This window comes from Oryzias latipes, chromosome 4 (assembly GCF_053564925.1).
Source record: "Oryzias latipes strain Hd-rR chromosome 4, Olatipes_Hd-rR_3.1".
Taxonomy (NCBI): domain Eukaryota; kingdom Metazoa; phylum Chordata; class Actinopteri; order Beloniformes; family Adrianichthyidae; genus Oryzias; species Oryzias latipes.
Window position 1 is genome coordinate 24223351 of NC_136240.1, and position 21925 is coordinate 24245275.

General features: G+C 38.6%; 1 protein-coding gene across 2 annotated transcripts in view; it reads left to right on the forward strand.

The window, feature by feature from the left end:
- The window catches only part of LOC101163480 (carboxyl-terminal PDZ ligand of neuronal nitric oxide synthase protein), a 172697-nt gene that overhangs the window by 100114 nt on the left and 50658 nt on the right, over positions 1 to 21925 (forward strand). Inside the window, exons 6-7 of one of the 2 annotated variants that reach the window (XM_023954384.2) lie at positions 11983 to 12118; positions 19959 to 20176. In XM_023954384.2, the coding sequence (XP_023810152.1) occupies positions 11983 to 12118; positions 19959 to 20176 (354 nt within the window). The remainder of the gene's footprint in view (positions 1 to 11982; positions 12119 to 19958; positions 20177 to 21925) is intronic. The other variant, XM_023954385.2, reaches the window with a different exon arrangement.

Below are 21925 nucleotides of genomic sequence, written 5' to 3' on the forward strand. Positions count from 1 at the left end.
ATTTACACATCTTTTACGTACAATTTACAAACAAATCAAAGAAAATATGGACATCACTTTGTTCCTAATGCAGCCTATATTAAAAATGGGATTTATTTTTCAGTCACTTTTTTTCATTAAGTATTATTTTGTTGTATAAATGATCCAACCGCCTCATGCTCAAAGCTGCTGTGCTTTTCCAGCAATCTGGCTTAAATCACAGATGAACAAGTCGATGCAGACCTGCTGCTTCTCCTCTCACTGCTGCTTCTCCTCTGGCTGCACTTGGGCTCAGTTAGGGTATATTGGTGATGAGATGTGCGTTAATGTAAACAAACGCAGAAGTCGATACACTGCTGTCTTCTGGGCTTCATGCAGGACTGTTGGTGTTGTCTTGTTTTCTCACAACAACCTTTAGCTGTGTCTGCCTCTTAAGTGTTTTACCCTTCATTTCACTGCTGACTTTCGCCTCACAGTCAATGACTTTCTTATCTAAAGAGTGCTTTCAGTTCCTCAGTGGATGACGCTTTTTCACTCCACTCAGATGGGTTTAAAATCACGCAAGTAATATCAAATATTTTACACATTATGTGCCTGAATAAGGACAACACACTTGGTGTTGTAAGTAGTACAATTTGTTTACTATTAGTCTAACACAATTGTTATATTGCTTTTTTGCAAAACACAATTTATAAGTCATCTGTAATAGTTGTCTTGTTTGTTGCAACACTGTGACAATGTTAAATCTAAAACAAAATTTGTTATTTGTTACAATTTGATAAATGTTATTTATTATATTTAAAATAAAGATAAATACTGCTGTAATTAATGAGAAGTTTATTGAAGTTTTGAAAATATGAATACTTATACTCACTGGCTGCTTAATTAGTTGCACTTGCAATAGGGTTGGGCGATGTCCCTTAAAATGGCCGTTGACGATGTTTGCTGTCAACCATCGGGATGGACGATGATATCGTCGTGGGGGGAGGGGGGGGGTGCTTTTAATATTTCGGTCTTATATAATTACTATTCGTTGTTTTACTTTATTACTTTATTTATTTTATTTCCCAACTAACGACTCATCCGCGATTATCCAGTATAAACTGAGGGAAGTGACTTTAAACAAAAAAAGTAACAAACAAACTAGAAAGGAAATGGTCCGCTCCCGCACTTAACTAGTCAAGTGGACCGGTGGAGTGCGGACGAATCACGAATCCACGAATCACGTGGATTTGTGTTTCGAGTCGTGTCCCGACTAAATAAAGGCTAATGTTATTCCCACATGTTTACGTGCAGCCAAGATGCAGATTGCAGCACCACCCAAAGCTAATGTTGTTAGCCCGTGTTAGCATACTGCTAATTCTGGCTTCTTTCCGGCTCCGTTTTTCAACAGAAAAAGCAATGAGCACACGTATTATAAATAAAACGATGAGCGAACAGGCGTTTCATAATAATCGTAACTTTATTAAAAGCACGTTTAGAAGATCGTCTTGTATATTACAGAGCTGACATATAAATGTATAAAGCCGCTCGGCAACATTGTTTTGTATTGAATTGTTAAATTCAATAAAGTTTGAAAAAAAAATATGAAAAAAAAATAGCCTCTCGGCGGAACTAATATCCGCTTCCGGTTTTTCAAACCCTACTGCGCATGTGCGAATGATTTATTCCGACCGAAATAGTGACCCATGTGAACGTTTGTTATATTCTGAAAACATTTTTCTCGAGCCGTGTACACGGTTGGATTCTAATCCGACCATTGATCCGGTCAAGATATTTTTCACATGTAACCGCGGCTTATGGTGTCGACTCGCAGCGTGGCGGGGGCGTGGCATCACGATGGTATCGTCCATCGGCACAACCCTAACTTGCAATGCAAATTCCTAATCAGCCAAATTTCATGACATCAGCTCTGTCCATTTTGGCATGTAGACGTGGTCTAGACGATCTGCTGCAGTTCAAACCGAGCATCACAATGAGGAAGAAGGGTGATTGAAGTGACTTTGAACATGGCATGGTTGATGGTGCCAGACTGGCAGGCTGGTCGGAATATTTCAGAAACTGCTGATCTACTGGATTTTTACCCACAACCATCTCTAGGGTTTACAGAGAATGGCCAAAAACAGAGAAAATAAGCGGAAGAGGATGGATGGGTGGGTGGGTGGGTGGGTGGATGGATGGATGGATGGATGGATGGATGGATGGATGGATGGATGGACTTTGCAACAGTTTTAAAATACACATCATTGGGAATTCAAAAAAGAAAAATATTGAGGTAAATATTTAATTTATTTAAGTCTTGAATGTAAAAAATTCCACATTTTGTTTCCTAAAAATCTTTTTTTGACCTTTGAAAAATGATATACTTTAAATTGAAATGAACGTTTTCTGCCTTAAAACTAGACAACAAGCCCTAAGGCTTTATATCTGCATGGTTACAGTACATAGGCCAACAATCTTAAACACATTGGCGGCAGTTTAGCTTAGGCGGTAGAGCAGGTCCAACAACTGAAGGGTTGATAAATCGATTCCCGCTCTCCCCAGCCAGCTGTCGCCCCCCGAGCGCGGGCAGCCTGCAGCTCACTGCTCCCCCCAGGGGATGGGTCAAAAGGCCTCGGAGAAGAATTGCACCATTGTGGGATAAATAAATAAATTATCAATTATTATTATTTAGATACCACTCAAGAGAAGTAACCATCATCAAAGTACTCATCCAACCAAATCTTGACAGAAAACAGCATATAGGCTGCACAAGACACATTTCATCTAAGAAATATTTTGCCATCTTGTAAAGGGTATCAGAGCTAGAACATACATTTCTCATATTGAAATAGGCTTTAGTTAATCCACCTGTCATTCTCTAGATTTAAAACATTTGAAGAAACATAACAGGACATGTGACTACATCCGAATACACGATTTACATAACAAAGAAATACATAAATATGTCAGTATATTTGTCATGCTAAAATTTAGCCTCTTTTTTTAATCTTTGTTTTGTACATGTTGAATTTAGGACATAAAAAGTTTCTTGTTCATCAACTCCCAGCTTGTCAGTATGGACGAGTGTGGAGGCATGCTCTTCGTCTTCACCTCCCTCGTATAAAACTGAAAGAAGCTTTCTTAACCAGGGGAGGAATTCACCTGAATGATACTGAGCAGCTACTGGGGAGGAGGCTGGGGGAGTATGAGAAAGTAGAAGTCCTCAGTGTCTCCATTCACACAAATGTTTGTTTTAATCAAACCTTAGGCCAGACTGTCCTCCCGTCAATGTACTTTCCGATCATAAAATTTACTGTTATCTATGAATTCCCATAACTGATGCCCATACTTTTTAGGTTAGTATAAAAAAAGTGTCTATGAATCAGTTTTTTTTTGCCTACATCAAATCTGGCCTAAACCTCTTCACACAGAGGATTGCATTTGGAAAGAATTCACACGGGAGAGGATTTTGAGAATCAGCTCATCATTGCAGCAGAGAGAATCACAAAAGCTTTAATCCAATAGGATTCCCCAGCCTCCTTCCCTTTGATTGCCCTGCTTTGTCCAGGATTGCATTATATTCCCCTCCATTCCAGCTTTTTGCCTGTGCCAAGACTTCCAGAGGAACAGCAGAAGCTCCGACAAGTCTCAATGGAGAATCTGGGATAAATAATGCATCGCACCTTTGACAGGGCCCCTATCCTGTACCTGCACAGATGCAGAACACCGCACAGCATAAATCTTACTGGCTGTGAGCTCGTCTTATAGAAAAATAGATGTTTTAGTTTCAGCCAACAAAGGAATAGAAAGCAAGTGAGATAAAGGCAGAAAAATGACTTGGTGGGGAGGGTGACAGATGTCCAGCATAGAAACCTTAGCAAGATATTAACAGCAGAATAAAGAGGTTTTGGATTCGAGTGACAAATCACTTAAATGCAGTGTCAACTCCAGAACTATACCAACTGCAAAAATGGCTGTGGGAGGAAATATTTAGACAGACGACAAGTGTCTTCATATAAAAGGCACTCTTGTAGTCATTTCTTAAGTTTGTCTGTGACAAATGTATGACACTAAAACAGCAAGGCTTTCTCCGCTACTTTAAGGCAATCTAAAAAGCTGGACGATCCACTAATGACAAGACGACATTATGACGGGCTTTTAATTTTGAATTGGTTTAATTGAGTACTGTTACTCCAAACAACAACTTAACATCAATTTAACAGTGAAAAAAGAATACTGACTTAAGTGAGAGAGAAAAAAATGTTGGCTGAGTTACTTTATGACACCAAATACCAGAAGAAGGAATCTGAAGTTGCAGAAAAAGTAACCAAGATTAAGAAATGTTTAAAGTTGAAGTGGCATCAGTTGTCACATATCCTAATGTGTTCTCCGCATTTGATCCATCCCCTAAGGGAGCAATGATCTATGGTCACAGATTCTATTAGGTGGTTTAAAACCCCCCTCCATCCAAGTAGTGAGGCATTGGGTCTCATTTATAGTTTTTGCTATGACCCAACGAAGGATTTGAACCTACCACCTGTCATTCTCAGGACAGACACTCTACCATTATGCCACTGAGCTTGCAATGTTATAGTAATTAAGTTCAATAATTGAAAATCAATTCCCTATGCTTTACTATGTAAATCTATTTAAATTTATTATGCACACAGATTCCTGCTGATTCATGTCAAAGGAAGTAACGGACCAAAAGAAATCTTCTTTGAGTCACTCCCGAGCTCTGAACCAGGAAGAATTTATGCAGAGGAGAACTCACTCACTCTTTTTTTAAGTTATTCCAAAAATTTACATTTTATTTTAATGGTCAGATTCATTATTAGAAATGTATTTTGTGGAATTACCGCCCACGTTGACGCTAATTTTGTTTTGTCTAAATGGAAGAAACAAAATACATATCAATTTCTGGCCGCACCTCTTAAATAAAGACCACTTCCAGCCAAACTTCTTCATACAGTAGATGGGTGTACCAGGGTCCCACTGGTTTCTGTCAGTCTGGAGCCGATGGCACAGCTGGATATTGTTACATTTTGAAGGGTTATAAGCTTGATGTGTCTTTCATCTCCTGGATCAAGTGTCCTTGGCCAACCATTGCTTTTATCCTCAACATTGCCCATTTCTTTGTGCTTCTTTCTTCTAAAAGTGCTTGAGCAGTCTTTGTCTGGGAGAGACTGTGCTAATGTAGAAGAACTATCCTTGTGTCTTGCTGTAATTAATCTTGTTATGACATGTAACTGTCTTTCACAACCTCACCTTGGCAGCAGAGTCTGACTGTTCGTCACTCGGTTTTTAAGCCTCCTATGTTTCTGTTTCAGGTCATGTCTGGATTTCAAACTGCATGTGGCACTGATTATCTTTAGCACCATTCTGCTCAATTGTTCAATCATACATCTGACTAAAATCCTACAAACTCCTTGCCTTTGTGCAGATATATCCATCATAACTGACGCTGGTTTAAAGACAGAGGTAGTAAAACCATATACTGATTTGATTTATGGTTTTGGTTTTCTCACTCCCTTTAAATTCTGTAAATTGATAAAAAAGAATAAGCAATTATTGTTTGTACTTGTGAATGAATTCTCTGTTTACAGCGTTCTTTTCACACCTACCTAAAACTTTTGCACAGCACTGTATTATAAAACAAAACGCAACTTCTTGCACTGAAATGACATTGTTTGTCGCTAAAAGGGAGAATTGTATAAATGGAATAAAGAATTACTTCAGAAAGATCAAAAAGACAACAAATAATAAAATAACAGCCATGATTTTTGGTTCTTTTCTTTTATCTACTCCGAGAGTGAATGGAGAAAGTCCCGTGTGGGGAAAAGTTGTTTAAATGGAAAGAAGCTCGGAGAGGATCTCAGGGAGATTTAAGAAAAGCACGGTGTGACCAGAGAGACTCCTGCTTCTCATATCTGCAGAGTGACTGCAGCTGAAATCCTGTGATTGTGATTAAGAGCACATCACGGGACTTTTAACCTGAAACTGAACTTCACTTTTTATCATCGAGCATAATCCTATTTTCAGATTAATAAGGAATCTACTGTATCAAAATCACTTTAGGTACTTTAAAGGAGTAATTCAAGAGAAGATGGTTCATTCAACACGAAACGAAGCCAGAACTAATTCAAAACTTAAAATCTATTTAAACTTGAGAAGTAAAATCAAAGTTGAAAGGTTTTTTTTCCCAGTGACTTGAACAGTACAGAGTTGTGTCCAGGAACAGCCTAGGTTTACACTTCTGTTTGTGTGACAGGTTTAGGATTTTGTGGATGTAGCTTTCTGTTGCTATGAGTGTGCATAAATCCATCTACAATTTTAAATTGGATTTGCATTGTTGTGCAGCAACAAGCTGGTTATCCAGTCCCTCCAGGAAAACAAAACGAGGAAGGGGCTCAGGAGATTGATTACATGGAAAGATGTTTCTGCCATCTGAACGGCTTTGTGTTCTCTGTATCGAAAAACTTTAAATGCAGAAACGACGAAACATGGAATCTCTTTGGTAGCATCCTTGAAAAAAAGAATTTTTGTTTTTATTTGATCAATTCTACTTTGAGCAGTCCTTTTTTACAGTCCCACTCCAATCACCTTTAAAACTATTTGAAAAGCATTCCCGGTGGGCTTTTGATTATGGTTTTGTCGTTTTTAGCCAAAAACCTGTGTGGTTTTCTAGTTTCTAGTTTCTGCAGAGCGGCAGTAGAAATTCACCTTTGAGTTTAGGCGGGATTGCTGGGGCGGAGAAACCCCCCACACCCCACGATTGAGAGCTCAGTTCAGGGAGCTTGTGCCTACCCAGGGTATTTTTTATTTCACATATATGCTTTTTTAAACTTCATTTTTTTTTGTTTTCTTCTGATTCTCAACAGTTTAAGTAAAAATAATAATAATACCGTACTCGGAAATGCAATTTTAAACATTTATTTTATTTATATATGTCTTCCATGATCAGAGTGGGTCTCTAAACAGTAGAGTAATAATAATTGTCACTAGAAAATTGAAAATTAATTTTATATTTAGTTTATTTTCAACCATTAACAGAAATTGTAAATGGAAAACCTTGACGTAAAGAGCAGACAAAGTCGGTAAAGTAGGGAGAGAGCACATTTATTTTGAAGACTTTTGAGCTTTAGGGTCCTCACAGAGGACAGTAGAACCAGGCTGTTCTCTGCTGTGAACGCTTTTGTAAACAGGGAAACATGGCTGCCCTTTGACAGTTGGAAAGGGACAGGAAACAAAAGAGAAAGAGGGTGGAAGATGTAAAGGTCAAACGTTTTCCTGGCTGGATGGGAACTGCATAAAGAACGAGAAAAAAAGGAAATCTGTGTCCCTTTGTGTTGTTTTTGAAGATGACATCTTGTACTTAAATTTTAAAGATATTTAGCCGCATTTGGACTCAGAAGTCATGGCACACCAAGCTGGGGCATTTTCCACAACCCATTTGATATTTCAGAGCAGTGGTGCCCAACCCTCGGCCACTTGGAAGAAAAAAAAATGCATACGCTTACTTCTATTATTTCCATTTATTTTCTGATACTGAAAGAAGTTTTATTTTGGAAAACTACTGGATTCTGTTCACCAAATGGTAAATAGCGTATACTTATATAGCGCCTTTCTTCCTACAAAGCCCTTTACAGTCACGGACCCATTCACCCAGTCACACACACATTCACTCACACATTCACACACTGGTGGCCGCTCCGCTGCCAAACACAGGCGCCCGCCAACCACATCCGTCTGTCTTGACACTTCCATTGCATTTTAGCAGCTGCTCGAACCGCAAAGTTAGAAGCTCAACACTTAAGAACTAACAAATACCAAACAATATAATGTATTTGGATCGTTTCCTTTAGGGAGAACAAATGTCTTCCTCCAAATAAAGATGCAGACACGCTGGATTAATGTTTATTATTATATTTAGAAAATACCAGTTTTCTGACAGTTGTCATCACACCTTAAAGTTAGCGTCTGGTTGTTAGCCTCCACTTTGACATTAAAGGGAAAAGCCAGCAGCAAACATTTGACAAAGAATGATTTGTGTAAACTTGTAAAAAGGAAATTTATGAATTTTTCAACAGCAAGGGAGAAATATTCAGGCATCTGTTAAAAAACATGAGCACAGAAATCTTCCTCTGTGTTAAAAAAATAATACACAATGAATCAGGATTTTTGTAAAAACAAAAATTAGAAATAGTTTTGCCCTGAAAGATGATCTGAGAGTGGTTTGATTTTTATTTTGTTATAATGGTGTGAAATAAAAAAAAACTGTCATGTTGCTTTTATTGAATTATCTACTACTCAAAAACAACTTCTACAAATCAACAACTTTGTTTCATTGAATTTTCATCATCTTAAAAAAAACTCGTAATGTTTTAAGATTGTTTTTAAAAAAAAATTTAGTTGCATTTTCATTTGAAAATTGGGTTTTTCAGAAACCAGAAGTTTATGAGTATTAAATGCACTCTTTGGCCCCGTTCGGGCCAGTCCGTGAAAATGCTGTCTGACATTAAAACGGTCGACGACCTGAAAAAGGTTGGAGACCACTGCTTTAAAGGAGTTAAATTGTCATTTGATGAGTATGGTAATTCAGGTCTCCCTAATATTGCAAATATGAAATGGTTATGTCTGATATTTTTAACTTCATGTTTGTACTTTTTAAGTCTCTATAACAATGAACTTTTTTTTTTTTTTAGAAAGTTATGATTTTAAAAAAAAGCATAATCAAATGTAAAAAAAATAGCAATGTTCTCTATTTATAATGTTTCCTTTTGACAGATCCAGTTATCTGCATCTGATTCTTATTGGCAGAAAATAATAAAAGAAAAAAGGAGAAGTCAGATCTGAGTAAATCCGTGTTGTTTGATTCACATCTGTTTAACAGGATTTGGCATCTGTCACACCCAGCTTCATGTTGACATTATGATTCAGGAAACTGTCGTTGCTCTTGATTTAATGAGCTTAAATAAAAACAACACCAGAACTTTCTTTCAGTCATAAGTCTTAAATGTGTGCACTGTCGTCTAATTCAGTGTTTTTCAACCAGTGTGCCGCGGCACACTAGTGTGCCGTGGGAGATGGTCAAGTGTGCCGTGGGAAATTGCCCTCATTAACTGCTTTAACAACATTTTCCATCTCCAGGAGATCAGCTCTTTGTTCATCCAAACAGGCCCTGATAAAACACTGAGTAATTAGGAATATAAAAGATCTTAAAATTACTTTTTCTTTGTGTTTATTTAATTCTATTAAAGACATTTTGATAAGAATGACGGTATCGCGATTACCCTCCAGCTATAGCAGTTTGCGGAAAAATCCCGCCCCTTTAACTGTCTCCGCCAATCATTTTTGAAGGCTTAATCACATGTCATCAGTCTGACCAATCAGAAGTGGTTAAAGTCTTCACTTCCTTGTTCTTAATTCTGCTGAAAAGTCGCTCAGTTCTAACAAAAACACCAGCTACAGCTCGTCTTTGGTGTAGCTTTCCACAGAGTCCGGTGTCAGACCGTGGAACAAGTGAACAAAACAATGAAGCTCAGAGACGCGAGTCCTTCTGCCCGTTTTCAGCCGTTTTCACACTACATCTCCCATGATGCATTGGCTTAAAGGGACAGCGCCTAATGAGTCGACCTTGTGAAACGCCTTGAAACCACAACAAACAAACAGTTTCTAAATTTTCTAATTTAACTCTTATTTCATCTCTTAGAAAAAACAGCAGCAACTTCCTGCTTTTTCTGCCACAATTATCACAAAAATCCACGTGAGATTGTGGCGGCGGGGGGGGGGCTGTCGATCAATACAGACCATGAATTTCTGCTTTTTTATTTTTTATGGGATGCTGGTGTGCCGCGGGATTTTTGTCAAGGTTAAAGTGTGCCGTGGCTCAAAAAAGGTTGAAAAACACTGGTCTAATTGATGTGTCCAAAAAAAGTAAATCAGCTTTTTAAAAAGACAAATCTAATCTTGCATGTTTTTAAAGATTTGTAATTGAAAGATGTATGCTAATACTTAAAAAAGGAAATACTTTTACTGCTGTCAAAATCCAGAAGGAAATATTTAAAAAATCAGCCAAACTAACAATGTAAGATCATACGAACCATCAAAAAGACAAAAATGCTAAAATAGCCATTAAGAAATGTATTGAGAGGACGAATGCTAATAAATCATTTAATTCAGATTATGTAAATGGAAAAGATAATTTTTCCTAATTCAAATTCATAGTAAATTTGGAGGGATTGCTGCAATCCCTCCATCTTTCCTCCTAAAATCCTGAAAATGTTCCCGTCTCCATACCTCAATGTTTACTTGTTCAACATGCAATCCTGTATGTTTTCTATTCTAATTGAATCCTAGTCAAAGCATGTCTTCCTCTGAGAAGGCTCCACTGGTTTTGTCTTTTGCTCTTTGGCCAAATTGCATCTGTTCTGCATCATTTACAGATGGCTGCTTTCAAATCCAAAGCTTCCCTCAGCTGAACATATGAGCAATGTAAAGAGTATTTTTGAGAAGTCTGATGGGGGGAGGGGGGGCAGCAGATGGCGTCACACACACGCTTTTCACCTGACCTCCCATTCAGGAAATGAAACCAGACAAGTCTCTGCACATGTTGTTAAAGGAAAATTCCTGTCATCATTCACGGTGACCTTTCAGAGAATGGCACTAAAACACATAAACAGCCCTCATGTGTACTGTCAGGGGACACGGTCAGAGCAGGTAAGACAGAATCAGTAAGTGATTCTGCTGCTGTAAGGAATGTGGTCCAGATGCAGCAATGATGCATTCAGACAATAGGGTGAAGCCATCTTTTCCTAAACAAATACTGCTTCAAGTAAATATAGCGATTTGGTCAGTTCCCTCCAACGTTTTCAGATAACCTACATGCTAACATACAAAACGTATCTTCATCACAACTGATACTTTGGTGTAGAAATTGCTCAGTTTCTTTTCCCTTTATCAGTCAATTACATTTTTGTTTACTTTAACAACCTAACACCAGATAGATGTCGTCGTCCTCCTCCTTGTGGTGGATCTCTTGGTTTTTGATTCTTGGTCATCTGTAAGTTTATTTGAAAGACCCACTCCAATGATCTGTTTTCTCTTTAAATTATGATTATGCCATTTTTAGCCAAAATCCAAAAACCTGTGTGGTTTTCTAGGACATAGATAGACATAGAGCAGCAGTAGTTCAGTAGAAATTCACCTTTGAGGAGTTGTGGCAACCATTGGCAAACTTCCCCTCCCCTCCCGGTTGCTGAGAGCTCTCTATTTATGCACTGTCCCTCTTGTTTACAGCCCCTCACACCCTAACCTAACATTATCAATGTAACAAACATTACAAGCTGTAATGTACAGTACAATACAACAGTACAGCTAGATTAAAGAAAATAAAGAGGTACTTGGATGTAGTCGTCTACAAGTTGATGCATACGAATAGAGCGGAGCAGGGAGCTTTGATTTGAATAAAATAATACTCAGAAATACAATTTTGAACTTAATTTTCTTTATACGTCAATCATCAGCAGAAAAATGCCGCAAGAATAAGTTAAAAACACCAAACTGTGGAACACCTAACTCTAACTGTGGAAAGACAGGAACCAGAGCGGTAAACATCTCCTCTGCCTTTAGCTGTGAGATGACGGCGACTACGTCTATTCTACTCAACTGGCTTTAGGGACATGGTGGACATGATGCAACTGCTCTTTGGAAACAGAAAGTGCCATCCAGGCTAATGTGAAAGTCTCCAGTAGCACCCGAAATAGTCCCAATCTTTGAGTTTGAGTTTTATCATCACTTACATATTCATCTTCAGTTTTTATGCTCTGATCACAATCTGATGCATGAATACCCAAGTGTTATCATTATTATGCACAATTATTTATGTATTTATTTGCTTGTTAGTTTGTTTGATCTCATATCTAGTGAGCAATTGTACTATCGGATTAATAAAGTTGAATTTGATTCAAATACAATTCAATTCAATTACCAGTTCTCTTGTCCTCTTTTTCCCACCTGCAGAGTCAGGCCATGCGCATCGTTCGGACAGTGGGCCAGGCGTTCGAAGTCTGTCACAAACTGAGTCTGCAGCACACGCAGCAAAATGCAGATGGACAAGAGGACTTCAAAAAGATTGGCAATGACTCTTCCGTTCCAGGTAAACATGCACCCACGCCTGATGCAAAGCCAGCAAATGGAAGAGCAGCAGCTCATAACATTTAGCTGTTGTTACAGGATATTTACCCCCTTGGGGATCCACACCAATTAACAGTTGGGGAGTAGAAACAGCAACCTCCCCGGTTGTACCTTTAATGCGTGAAATAGGCTTCTGTTGGAAAAGTCACAAACTATTTCATTCTGTTATTCCAAATATTGTTATTGGCTTTGGGCTAGAATCAAATATTGAAAAGGGCAATGATGAAATATTTCAGTTTTAATACAAGTAACAAGCAGCCAACTTTGCCGAAATGCACAGGGAATTTTTGTTTTTGTTTAAATTATCATGAAAATACTTCACACATTTTTTCAATTCACAAGTCTTGATATTAGAGAAAACGTGTCTTAAGAAGAAAAATAAGTTTTGAAGAACATAGAATCATCCATGTAAAGAGTCAAGTTAGAGGGTTTGACTAAAACAGGAATTCTGTGTGAAAAAACAAACCAGTTAAGCACAAAATCTGCTCATTTAACAACATTTTATTGAGAGACTGAGCTCTCGCATGTTAGTGAGCGAGAAGCTGTGTTCCTATTTTTCTACTGAATGATGGGTTTAGTTTCCCCGGTCAGTGTTTGGGGACTGAGATGCCAGACAAAGCGACAGTCACTGTTGCCAGCTTCAATGATAGGCAGTATTTCAAACTGATTTATAAAGATTTTCAAGTGTTTAAATACCAACAGATGGTGTTTGTAGATCTCTGACAGACTGGCTGGAGTCAGGAATAGGTATGGATCTGTTGCCTGGTTTTAACTAAGAGCATTCACAAATACATATCTAATAAGCATTTCTGTTCAGGCTTAAAAAAAGAGACTGCTCTCTGATGCGATGGAATGAAACAGTCGTCTCCACCGTGGTCAGAAATTTTAACTAGAAATGTAATAAATGAGTGAAAGTATATAAACATAGTTTTCTGACAATCATTATTTTTAAATCGACAGTCCTCTTCAAGTATCAATTCTGGTTGTGCTTATTGGCCTGGAATCAAATTTCTGTGGTACAAAGAACTCGCTTTTGGTAAACTTTAAAGCAACACCGCTGATAGATTGTTGGACCATTGTGTGGTGATGGAGAAATATGCACTTTGCCTCAAAATAATTCAATTCAAAAGTCGGTGTGTCGTTTTATATTTTAAATGTAACACCTAAAGAATTTTGAGTTATTGCAAATTAAGTTTGACTCATTTGACAAAACTTCCCATCGATCTGTCTGACCAATCACCTGCCTCTTATCATCTCTGGCTATTCTGGGTGGTGTAGTCAAACACATTAAATTACTGTTTTGTTTCACTTAATGCAGCGGTCCCCAACCCCGGGCCGCGGACCGGCAAAGGTCCGTGGGTCATTTGGTACCGGGCCACACAGAAAGAATAAAAGACTTACATTACTTGCGTTGTATTTATTTTGGAATCTGAAAGATGTTTTATTTTGAAAAATTGCCCGATTCATAGAGATCCGTCTATGTCTCTCTTGACACAGGCCAAGGCGCTCTTCTTGGTCACATGATAGGTTACCGCTAAAATAAAACCCAGAAGCTAGCAAAATGAGTAAAAAACAAAGGTCCTTGGAAAGTTTCTTTTCCAAGTGGAAAAGGCCCAGCCAGGACTCAGAGAGGAGCCTTCGACTTCCAAAAAACGAAAGCTACATTTAATAGACGCACTTCTTTTTTTTTTTTGCACCATGAATGTGGGAAGGGGAGAGGATGATGACACCTGTGCGATGTACAATGTTATGTGTGTCAAAATAAAAGCCCAAAATCTGTCTTATCTCGCTTTTTCGCCTCCTCCATCGTAGCGTTGCAACAATATTTAACCGCCACATCGTAAAGGCCGGTCCGTGAAAATTTTGTCTACGTCAAACCGGTCCGTGGCGCAAAAAAGGTTGGGTACCGCTGACTTAATGCACTCTAATCCAGCGTGCCTTGTGTATCAAAAAGATTGTTCATTCTCTGTTTATTAATATGGTGCCTTATGGTCCAAACATAAGTGACAAGAATTCAGAGATTATGCTTTGGTGAGGCAAGACTGACTTACGTGTAGCACCACCATCTCAATGAAAAGGGTGTTAGAGGTGCCCAATCCTGGTGGCAAGGAGAAGTGTAGGTCAATCTCACGGATGAGTTGACACAAAGAAGCTACGATATAACGCTTGTGTGCCGCCTCGTACTCGGATACAGAGACATATGGCTCTGAAGAGGGTGCAACCGCTGACATGGAGTCTCGGCTGAAGAAAGAGCAGAACACCTTATCTGCAGAGCACCATCCGGCCCTCTGGAGACAGGCTCGCTTTCACATTCCGAGGAGTTCAGGGATCACCCACGCACTTTAACACCACATCCAAGCAAATTGGTGCATGGGCCTCGCGAGCATTTGCAGAGGCCAGCGCACGCACTCCCTTTGCTGCTGCTCTGGGTGGGACAACATCAGAGCCGACACGCACAACCAATGACCTTATCGAAAGAACTAATTATCTTGGCAATAAAAGGAGAAGGGATGAAAAAGGGAGAGATATTGGATTAGAGGAGCAGAAATCTGGGGGAGCAGGGAATGAAACTGCAGAGGAAACAGGCAAAGAGAATCATGAATGGAGGGGTTTAGGAAAAATGGAGAGCAATAAGCCTTTTCAACTGAATGAACCAAGATGACACAAAAAAACTCTGAAACACATTATTTCCATTGATGCCCGAGTTAAAAACAGAAGATTTTCCTTCAGAATATGCAATCAGATCTTTGAACTGCTTCCATAATACTTCTTATCACCAACATACAGAGCTAAGATATTGAGAAATATCCAAGAGACTTTCTGCCTACTTTGATTTCTTCTGTTTCCCTGAGCTTGTTTGTAAAGTTGTTTACTAAAGACGCTAAAATTCTAAAACTTTCAAACAAGAGGCCTGCCTTGTGTTGAATATGGTACAGGTTGAAATAGCTAAAATTAAAGTTAAGTAAGGGTTAATGGCCAACGAAGTGTGCATCATCACTTTTTAACGCACGCCGTGGAAGCCTGAACCGTCCAACGCAAAGTGTGTTTAAAAAGTAATAACGCACACTTCGAAGGTCATTAACCCGCTTATATGGTCACTTACAAAAGCAATACATATTAACCAGTTTTTAGTCCTTAATTCTTGTTTTTTTTCCGATTTGGATTGTTTTTTCTCACAAAAAGCAGACTATTATTTACGTGATGAGGAGCGTAAAAAGTAGTCCGCGTCGCGCCTCACCACCGCTGCAGTCAAGATTCGGCGATATATATATATATATATATATATATGCTGATCTTTCCGATGGGTTGAATAAAGCATCAGTTCAGAGAGAAAGTTTTAAAGAAGCTGGCGCAGTGATACAAAACATTTAATCTAGGTGACTGGAACTTCTTTTTTCACTGTGCGGTTATCAGGTTTTAATGCACACCCAGCAGCCTATCAGAATCGAGTATTCACCCGGACCATGGTATAAAATATACTAATATACATTTAAAAAGCTGCCACAGTCAGTTGCTTGAATGAATGTTAAAGTCGTCCAAATACGATTTGGTTTTTAATTTTAATTTGAATATTGTTTGTTAAAAATGAAGAGAAAACAAGGCAGGAAATTTTAAAGGCCCTAAACCATGTTCTTAAGATATTTATAGTAAACAATATCCATGTTTATGATAATATATTACCTTTGGCACACAAAAGAAACAAATTTTTTTTATTAAAGATTAGTTATTTTCTTGAGTTCTTTTCCAACCCGAACGTAAGATGACTCTGTCTCTGAGGCACCAGCTGTTCTCACTGGTCTACGTCACCTCGAGAGAACCCGCTCACTTTCTTGGATTTGGAGGGGCTGGTGCTCAGAGCGCAGGTAAAAGAAAAACTCAATGCGTGAATGGAACAAAATACCACTTCGGGGTTTCTTTTTGTGAGGAGTGAACATTATAATATACTTAAAAGCTCAGAAAAATCATCTTGCTTGATATAAGCCCTTTGAAAAATGCTTTAAAAGAAAAAAAAATGATAAAAGTAGTCTAAGTGATTACTTAGGAATCCTTCTTTGGGACAGGATTAGGAGAAACTGTTTACAAGTAACTAAAAGCTAAAAAAGTTTTTTCTTATACTTAAAAGTGGTTGATGCTGTTGGTCCTCAAAAAGGACAATGTTCTTGTAACATTTACCTTTTTTTCAGTGACCATAAGACTGTTCATACACTCAGAAACGCCATTCATCCATATTCTAAACCCACCTAATATCTGTCACAACTGCCCTGACAGGTGGATACAGGCTGTGTGTGTGAAAAATGTAAGCCTATACAGGGCAAGCAGAAAATTTTAACATCCTACGCCACTCGGTGAGCCCATAGGGCAAAAATGTTGATACATATTTTTTGTTTGGGCCTACTGTGAGCAACAGGGTGTAGTGAATCATAAGAGTAAATAAGAGTGAAGAAGGTGAGAACGCTGACACATCGTCTGGATTTTTTACTTTTCCATCCCGTCTGAACCCTGCGCACTGCGCAAGGGGCCTGTTGGTGCTGTTCAAGTGATAAAGTCCACAAACTGAGCCTGATTGTTAAAGGTTAGACAATAAGAGTATAGTTTGTGTGGGGTAACACAGTGAAACAGCATCACTTGTACATCATAAGTGTGTGTAACTTACATTATCCTTACAAATATGTCACAATACATTCACCACACGCACAATAGTGATGCATTGCATTTTCCTGACGTCCCTTAAATTGACCTCAGGAGCCTCAAGGAAGGTACAAGAAATACACTCCTGCTTTCAAAAACAATTAAAATGAATAAAGTTTGGCCTCGATTACAAAAGGGGTTTATTCAGACATACCTCTGGTTTGTCAGAAGATTAATAACCCCTGTTGTTAAAGTAAAATATGTCCAACACAAAAGGCCCTCAGCTCTCATCTGTCTGCCCAGCTGTTGGACAGGACAAGTTTAAAAAAAAAAAAAAACACACTCCTGCGCTGCCTTTAGGATGTGGCCGCACCGGTCAACCATCCTCCACGGACAACCCAAAAACCTGCACCACTAATCTCTTTCGGGGTCACAGGGTTGCTGGAGCCTATCCCAGCCACTGTTGGGCGAGATGGGGTACACCCTTGCCGCCAGTCCATCACAGGGCCACCCAACCACACAACCTTACAATCAGACTCAGGGACAGTCATCAGTTGACCTAAGATGCATATTATTCAAATAAATGCTCAGCTGTGATGTGAACCAAGGCCTACTCACTGTGAAGTGAAGTTCTTAACACCACACTGCTGCCATCAATCAGTAAGAATAGAAGTTAACAAAACCAAAAGATTAAGCAGGAATTCCCTGAAAGAGCAGAGTGATTTACTATGAATAAAATGGCATGCTGAAGGTTTTAGATGGAAAAAAAATCATAGAAGATTTTTCTCAAGCACTATTCAAAACCATTCTTTATTTTTGTGCTTTGAGTGCTTTTTGATCAAACCAAACGCATATTTTAACAGCAAATCTTTGGAGCCAATACTGATGTCTGTACTTGAAAATAGTGTCACATGTGACCTGCAATTCATTTCTTGCCTAGTTGAACACCTCTGCATAGTTTGAAAAGTCTTTCAACTGTGAATCTGGCATTTTATTTGCTTTAATGTGAACTTAAACTCTTAAAATGAGGATGGTCACCGTATCACAGCCCCTCGGAAAGGTGTCGACTGAGTAGAAGAGAAGGCTAACAAGAGGGGGGGACTCAAGGCAGCATTGGAGAGAATGGAGGTCAGCAGGAAAGCACAGCACTGATGGCTGGAGAGAAAAGAGGGAGGAAGAGGAGCTGTTATGGAGAGGAAAGTGAGAGCAGTTGGCAGCAGGTTATCATGGAGGTGGTGATTTAAAGGGAGGACATGAAACACAGGAGCACCATCAAACCACCAGAAGGGGAGCACAGGAGAGGGAGGGGAGTGGGTGGAGATGACAGGTTGAAATAAAAGGAGCTGAATGGGAGGAAAAGCAGACTGAAATGTGGAGTGAGTGCCTGATCGCAGCTGAAGTGTGTCGCTGCGGAGCGAATCAAACACACTCAAGGAGTCGGGTTATTTAACCTCATTTCCATTTTTTCCTCCCTGGCAGCGCTGGCAGAGGAAGAGCTCCATCTTTATATAGAGAAGAGCAGCATTGAAAAGGCAGAAATTCATCCCCAACCTTTTTTTCTCCTCACAGTGAGACTCTTTTATCCTTCTTTTTCTTTCTCCTTTTTCTCCCAAATCCTTCATGTTTTCAATTGTTTATGAGAAAACACTTGGCTGTGGAGTCGATTCAGATGTGAGTGAGCAGTGACTTCAGGCTGTGTGTTCAGCAGCAGCAGCAGTGAGTGTTGCAGCAGCTGTGACAAACAGCGTTACAGCAGCTCAGGTGAACGTCTGTGTGAAAATTCAATCAAACTCTGAAGAAGTGAAACATTCGATAAGAGCTCGACTGCTGTAGGCAGCAGCAAATCGAAATTAAAGTAAAAAAACATGTTTTAGTATGTACTCAGTTAAACAGACCCAGAAACAACTACCACATTTTTATCAATTTGACATAATGGAAAACTTTCAAATGTCTCTTTTTTTATATTTTATTTAAATGAAGAGAAAATTCACGTCTTTAAAGTTTTACCAAGAACAACCCAAATCAAAGAAATGAAAGAATTTCCCTGATTTAACCCTCTCTGCTATTATATTTTAACGTCCAACAAACACCCACAGACAGCACAGCTCAGTATGATTTATGTGCCCTCCACAATTTATTAAGTGGTTCTTCTTTGTAATGAATTTGAGATCTCTCCAGGGTGCAGCACCACAAATATACACCTCTTTAATCTAAAGAACTTCAACCTCAGAAAGTATCTTAAAAAAAGCCATTTTAAAATGATTAATCAAAAATTGAATTCTAAACAATTAGACTCAAGCATTTAGAAGACATTTGCAGGTTTTTTTTAATAGCTCCACAGCTACTTTTTTTTAATCAATCTTAAAGAACCATTTAAAGTTTTATTTAGAAGCAGCTAGCAAAACAAATCTAAACACTTGCAGCCTGTAACTCCGCCCCTCCCACAGACAGTTAAACCAGACTTAAGTAGTTATTGCACTTGCAGCTGGAGAACTATAAGTTATTCCTATCATAAACTTATTTATTACTTCTCAGATATGGCTGTGGCCTCATGCATCATTGCATCCCCACAAATGATGCTGCCACCTCCATGGTCCCCATTTCAAATCATGGTGATCAAACAATTCACCTTTATTTGTAAAAATCAAGAAACATCTGTCCAAAAGAGAACAAGAACACTTTTTAAACCCTTTGCAACTGTAAGCTGTTCTCTGTTCCTTCAGCGCATGTTGGAACAGATTGGTACACTCTGAATGAGCACTTTTTATTTCTGGTTTCAACTTTTTACAAGGCCTTGTGTTTTTTTTCTTTGATTTTTTTTGCACAACCCACGTCATAGCAACACTACTAGAACATAAGAGCTGATTTACCTGTTAGTGGATTTTTTTTCTTCAATTTTCCTTATTTTTTACTTGATATTGATGCCCTTATTTGTGTTTTGAAATGCATCTTGAATTATATCAACTGGAAACTGGTGGAGTTTGTTTATACTTACCTCTTTTTTTCCTTCAGATTTAGGTTCTTTAGCCTATCAGTGAAGACATTTTTTCTGTTGAAGTAATGGATAATTATATGGAACAGTGTGGTGTAGATGACGTTTCTTAATTGTTTTTGTGTTTGTCCACCCATGTGTGCTTGTGTGCACATCCTCATACGTCCATGTGTGTATGCAGGTGTGCGTGCTTATCCACCTGTGTGTGTATGTACTTTCTTCGGCTCAGAACGTGAGCTAACAGGTGCAGAAAAGACGCCGACCATCACAGAGGAGACGGACATCGATGCAGAAGAGGTCAACCAGGTCCCCATGGCAGAAGACCTAAACCCGGACAGGGGAGTGACGGACCTTGACGCCACCGCTACAACGCCAGAGCCCAACCACTCAGAAAACAAGGTAGATATTGGCAGCAAAACTGCACACGTTATAAAACAGTAATTTGATTGTATCTAAATTTCTACTGCAATGATCAAACATTTTTGTTATTAATGTTGGCATTTCAAATTTATTTCTTCATAACCAACCTTTTTTTTTCTTTTAAGTGATTGGTGAAGATGTATTCAATCCTAAAAAAGCATAATTAATCTTGTGCAAGTGAAAACTGGTAAAGGATTGTTTAGAACGAAAAAAAAAAACTGCACGTTTTCAAAACGCTAAGCAATAAAACAGTTTATTCCCCAAGATTTACGATTGTTTCAGGTTCTGCAAGGCTGGCGGGAAATCGAATAGCCGTTCAATCCTGTCATGTCAGGTCAGCCTGACTCCACAGTAGCTCTTTGTTTTCAGAGTTCACTTTTAGAAATATACTCTTTCTGCTTTTCACAGTGGTTATAGGCTTTGAACATTTTTTTTTGCTAATATTTGGTTTTAAACTTTTAATGCAGTATCAAATTTATTTTAATAATATAAATCCAAAAGTGTTTGGGATCCATTGATTAATAACAATCTTCAAGTGTATCTTGATTAGAAAAAATGTTTGGTTTTTTATAAGAAAATCTAAGATGTAGGGTAAAAATCACGTAAAGGATTCCAAATCATTTAGAAACAGGCTTCCAGCTACAATCAACACTAAGGTGACAGTTGATGCTCATGTTTGAACCTGCAGCGTGAACTTCATTATTCAGGGGCTGCCACTATAATGTTGTCTTGGCTTCCAGACTGCCATGCAGATCCCGCAACAAACAGTTTTTTTTTTCTCAGTACAAGAGATGTAATGCAGCAGAGCCAGGTTCCATTGGAATAACCTCCAGTTTGAAGAAATGTCTCATTTCCTTCTTTTTAAACAGCAGTGTTCTACAAAAACAGCTACTCAATTACTTTTTTTTTTTTAAATAAGAAAAAAACTTTCTATTCAAAGTTTTTACATTAATTTTCTTGAAATTTTTGCAAAAGTATGGATTTACAGTACACGCTACAACCAACATAAATGTAGAAGCAAGAGAAATTTACTAACCAGGCAACTCTAATAAAGGAGACTTTCATCAATAAAGTGAGCGAGAAAGTGGATACATGTAATAATCTAACTGCATTCAAGAGGCACACTTTGTCTTCCTGTTTAACCCTCTCACACTGGATCTTTAGCTCCATTGTTTAAAATGTTTGGACTACTGTAACTCCTTGACAGTTTACGCAAGATTATCAATGTAAGTAAACTGATTCTGTCCAGATAAAAGCGGTTTTGCGCCATTATACAACGCTTCGTTAGCTAACACTTTACTAACAAAAGGTGTTGCATGTCGGTGCAAAGCAGCTTATCTCAGCGTCAGCTGATGCACATTGATCTTATAGTTAGTTGACTGTAGGTCAAAAAAGTTTGTCATTTAGGTGTCATTTGCAACATCTTCAGTGTTAAAAGCCGTTTTAAGAACTGAAATGAACTGGAGCCAAATCAGTTCTTGCCTCAGTCCTAAAAACTAGGTGGTTTGTTCCGAAGTAAACATGTTTGCAAATGACTAAATTTACAACAGAAACAAACACTCTTGCACTCTAGCTCAAATAATGTTTTCTCCCTCAATATTTTATTTTATCGGTGGCAATATAGCCGCACTCCTATGTGGGCGTGGTTTCACGAATGACAGGTGGCTGCCAAGTCCTCAGATGGAGGACAGCCATACTGAGTGTAGTTCCATATCTATCTGTTACCTC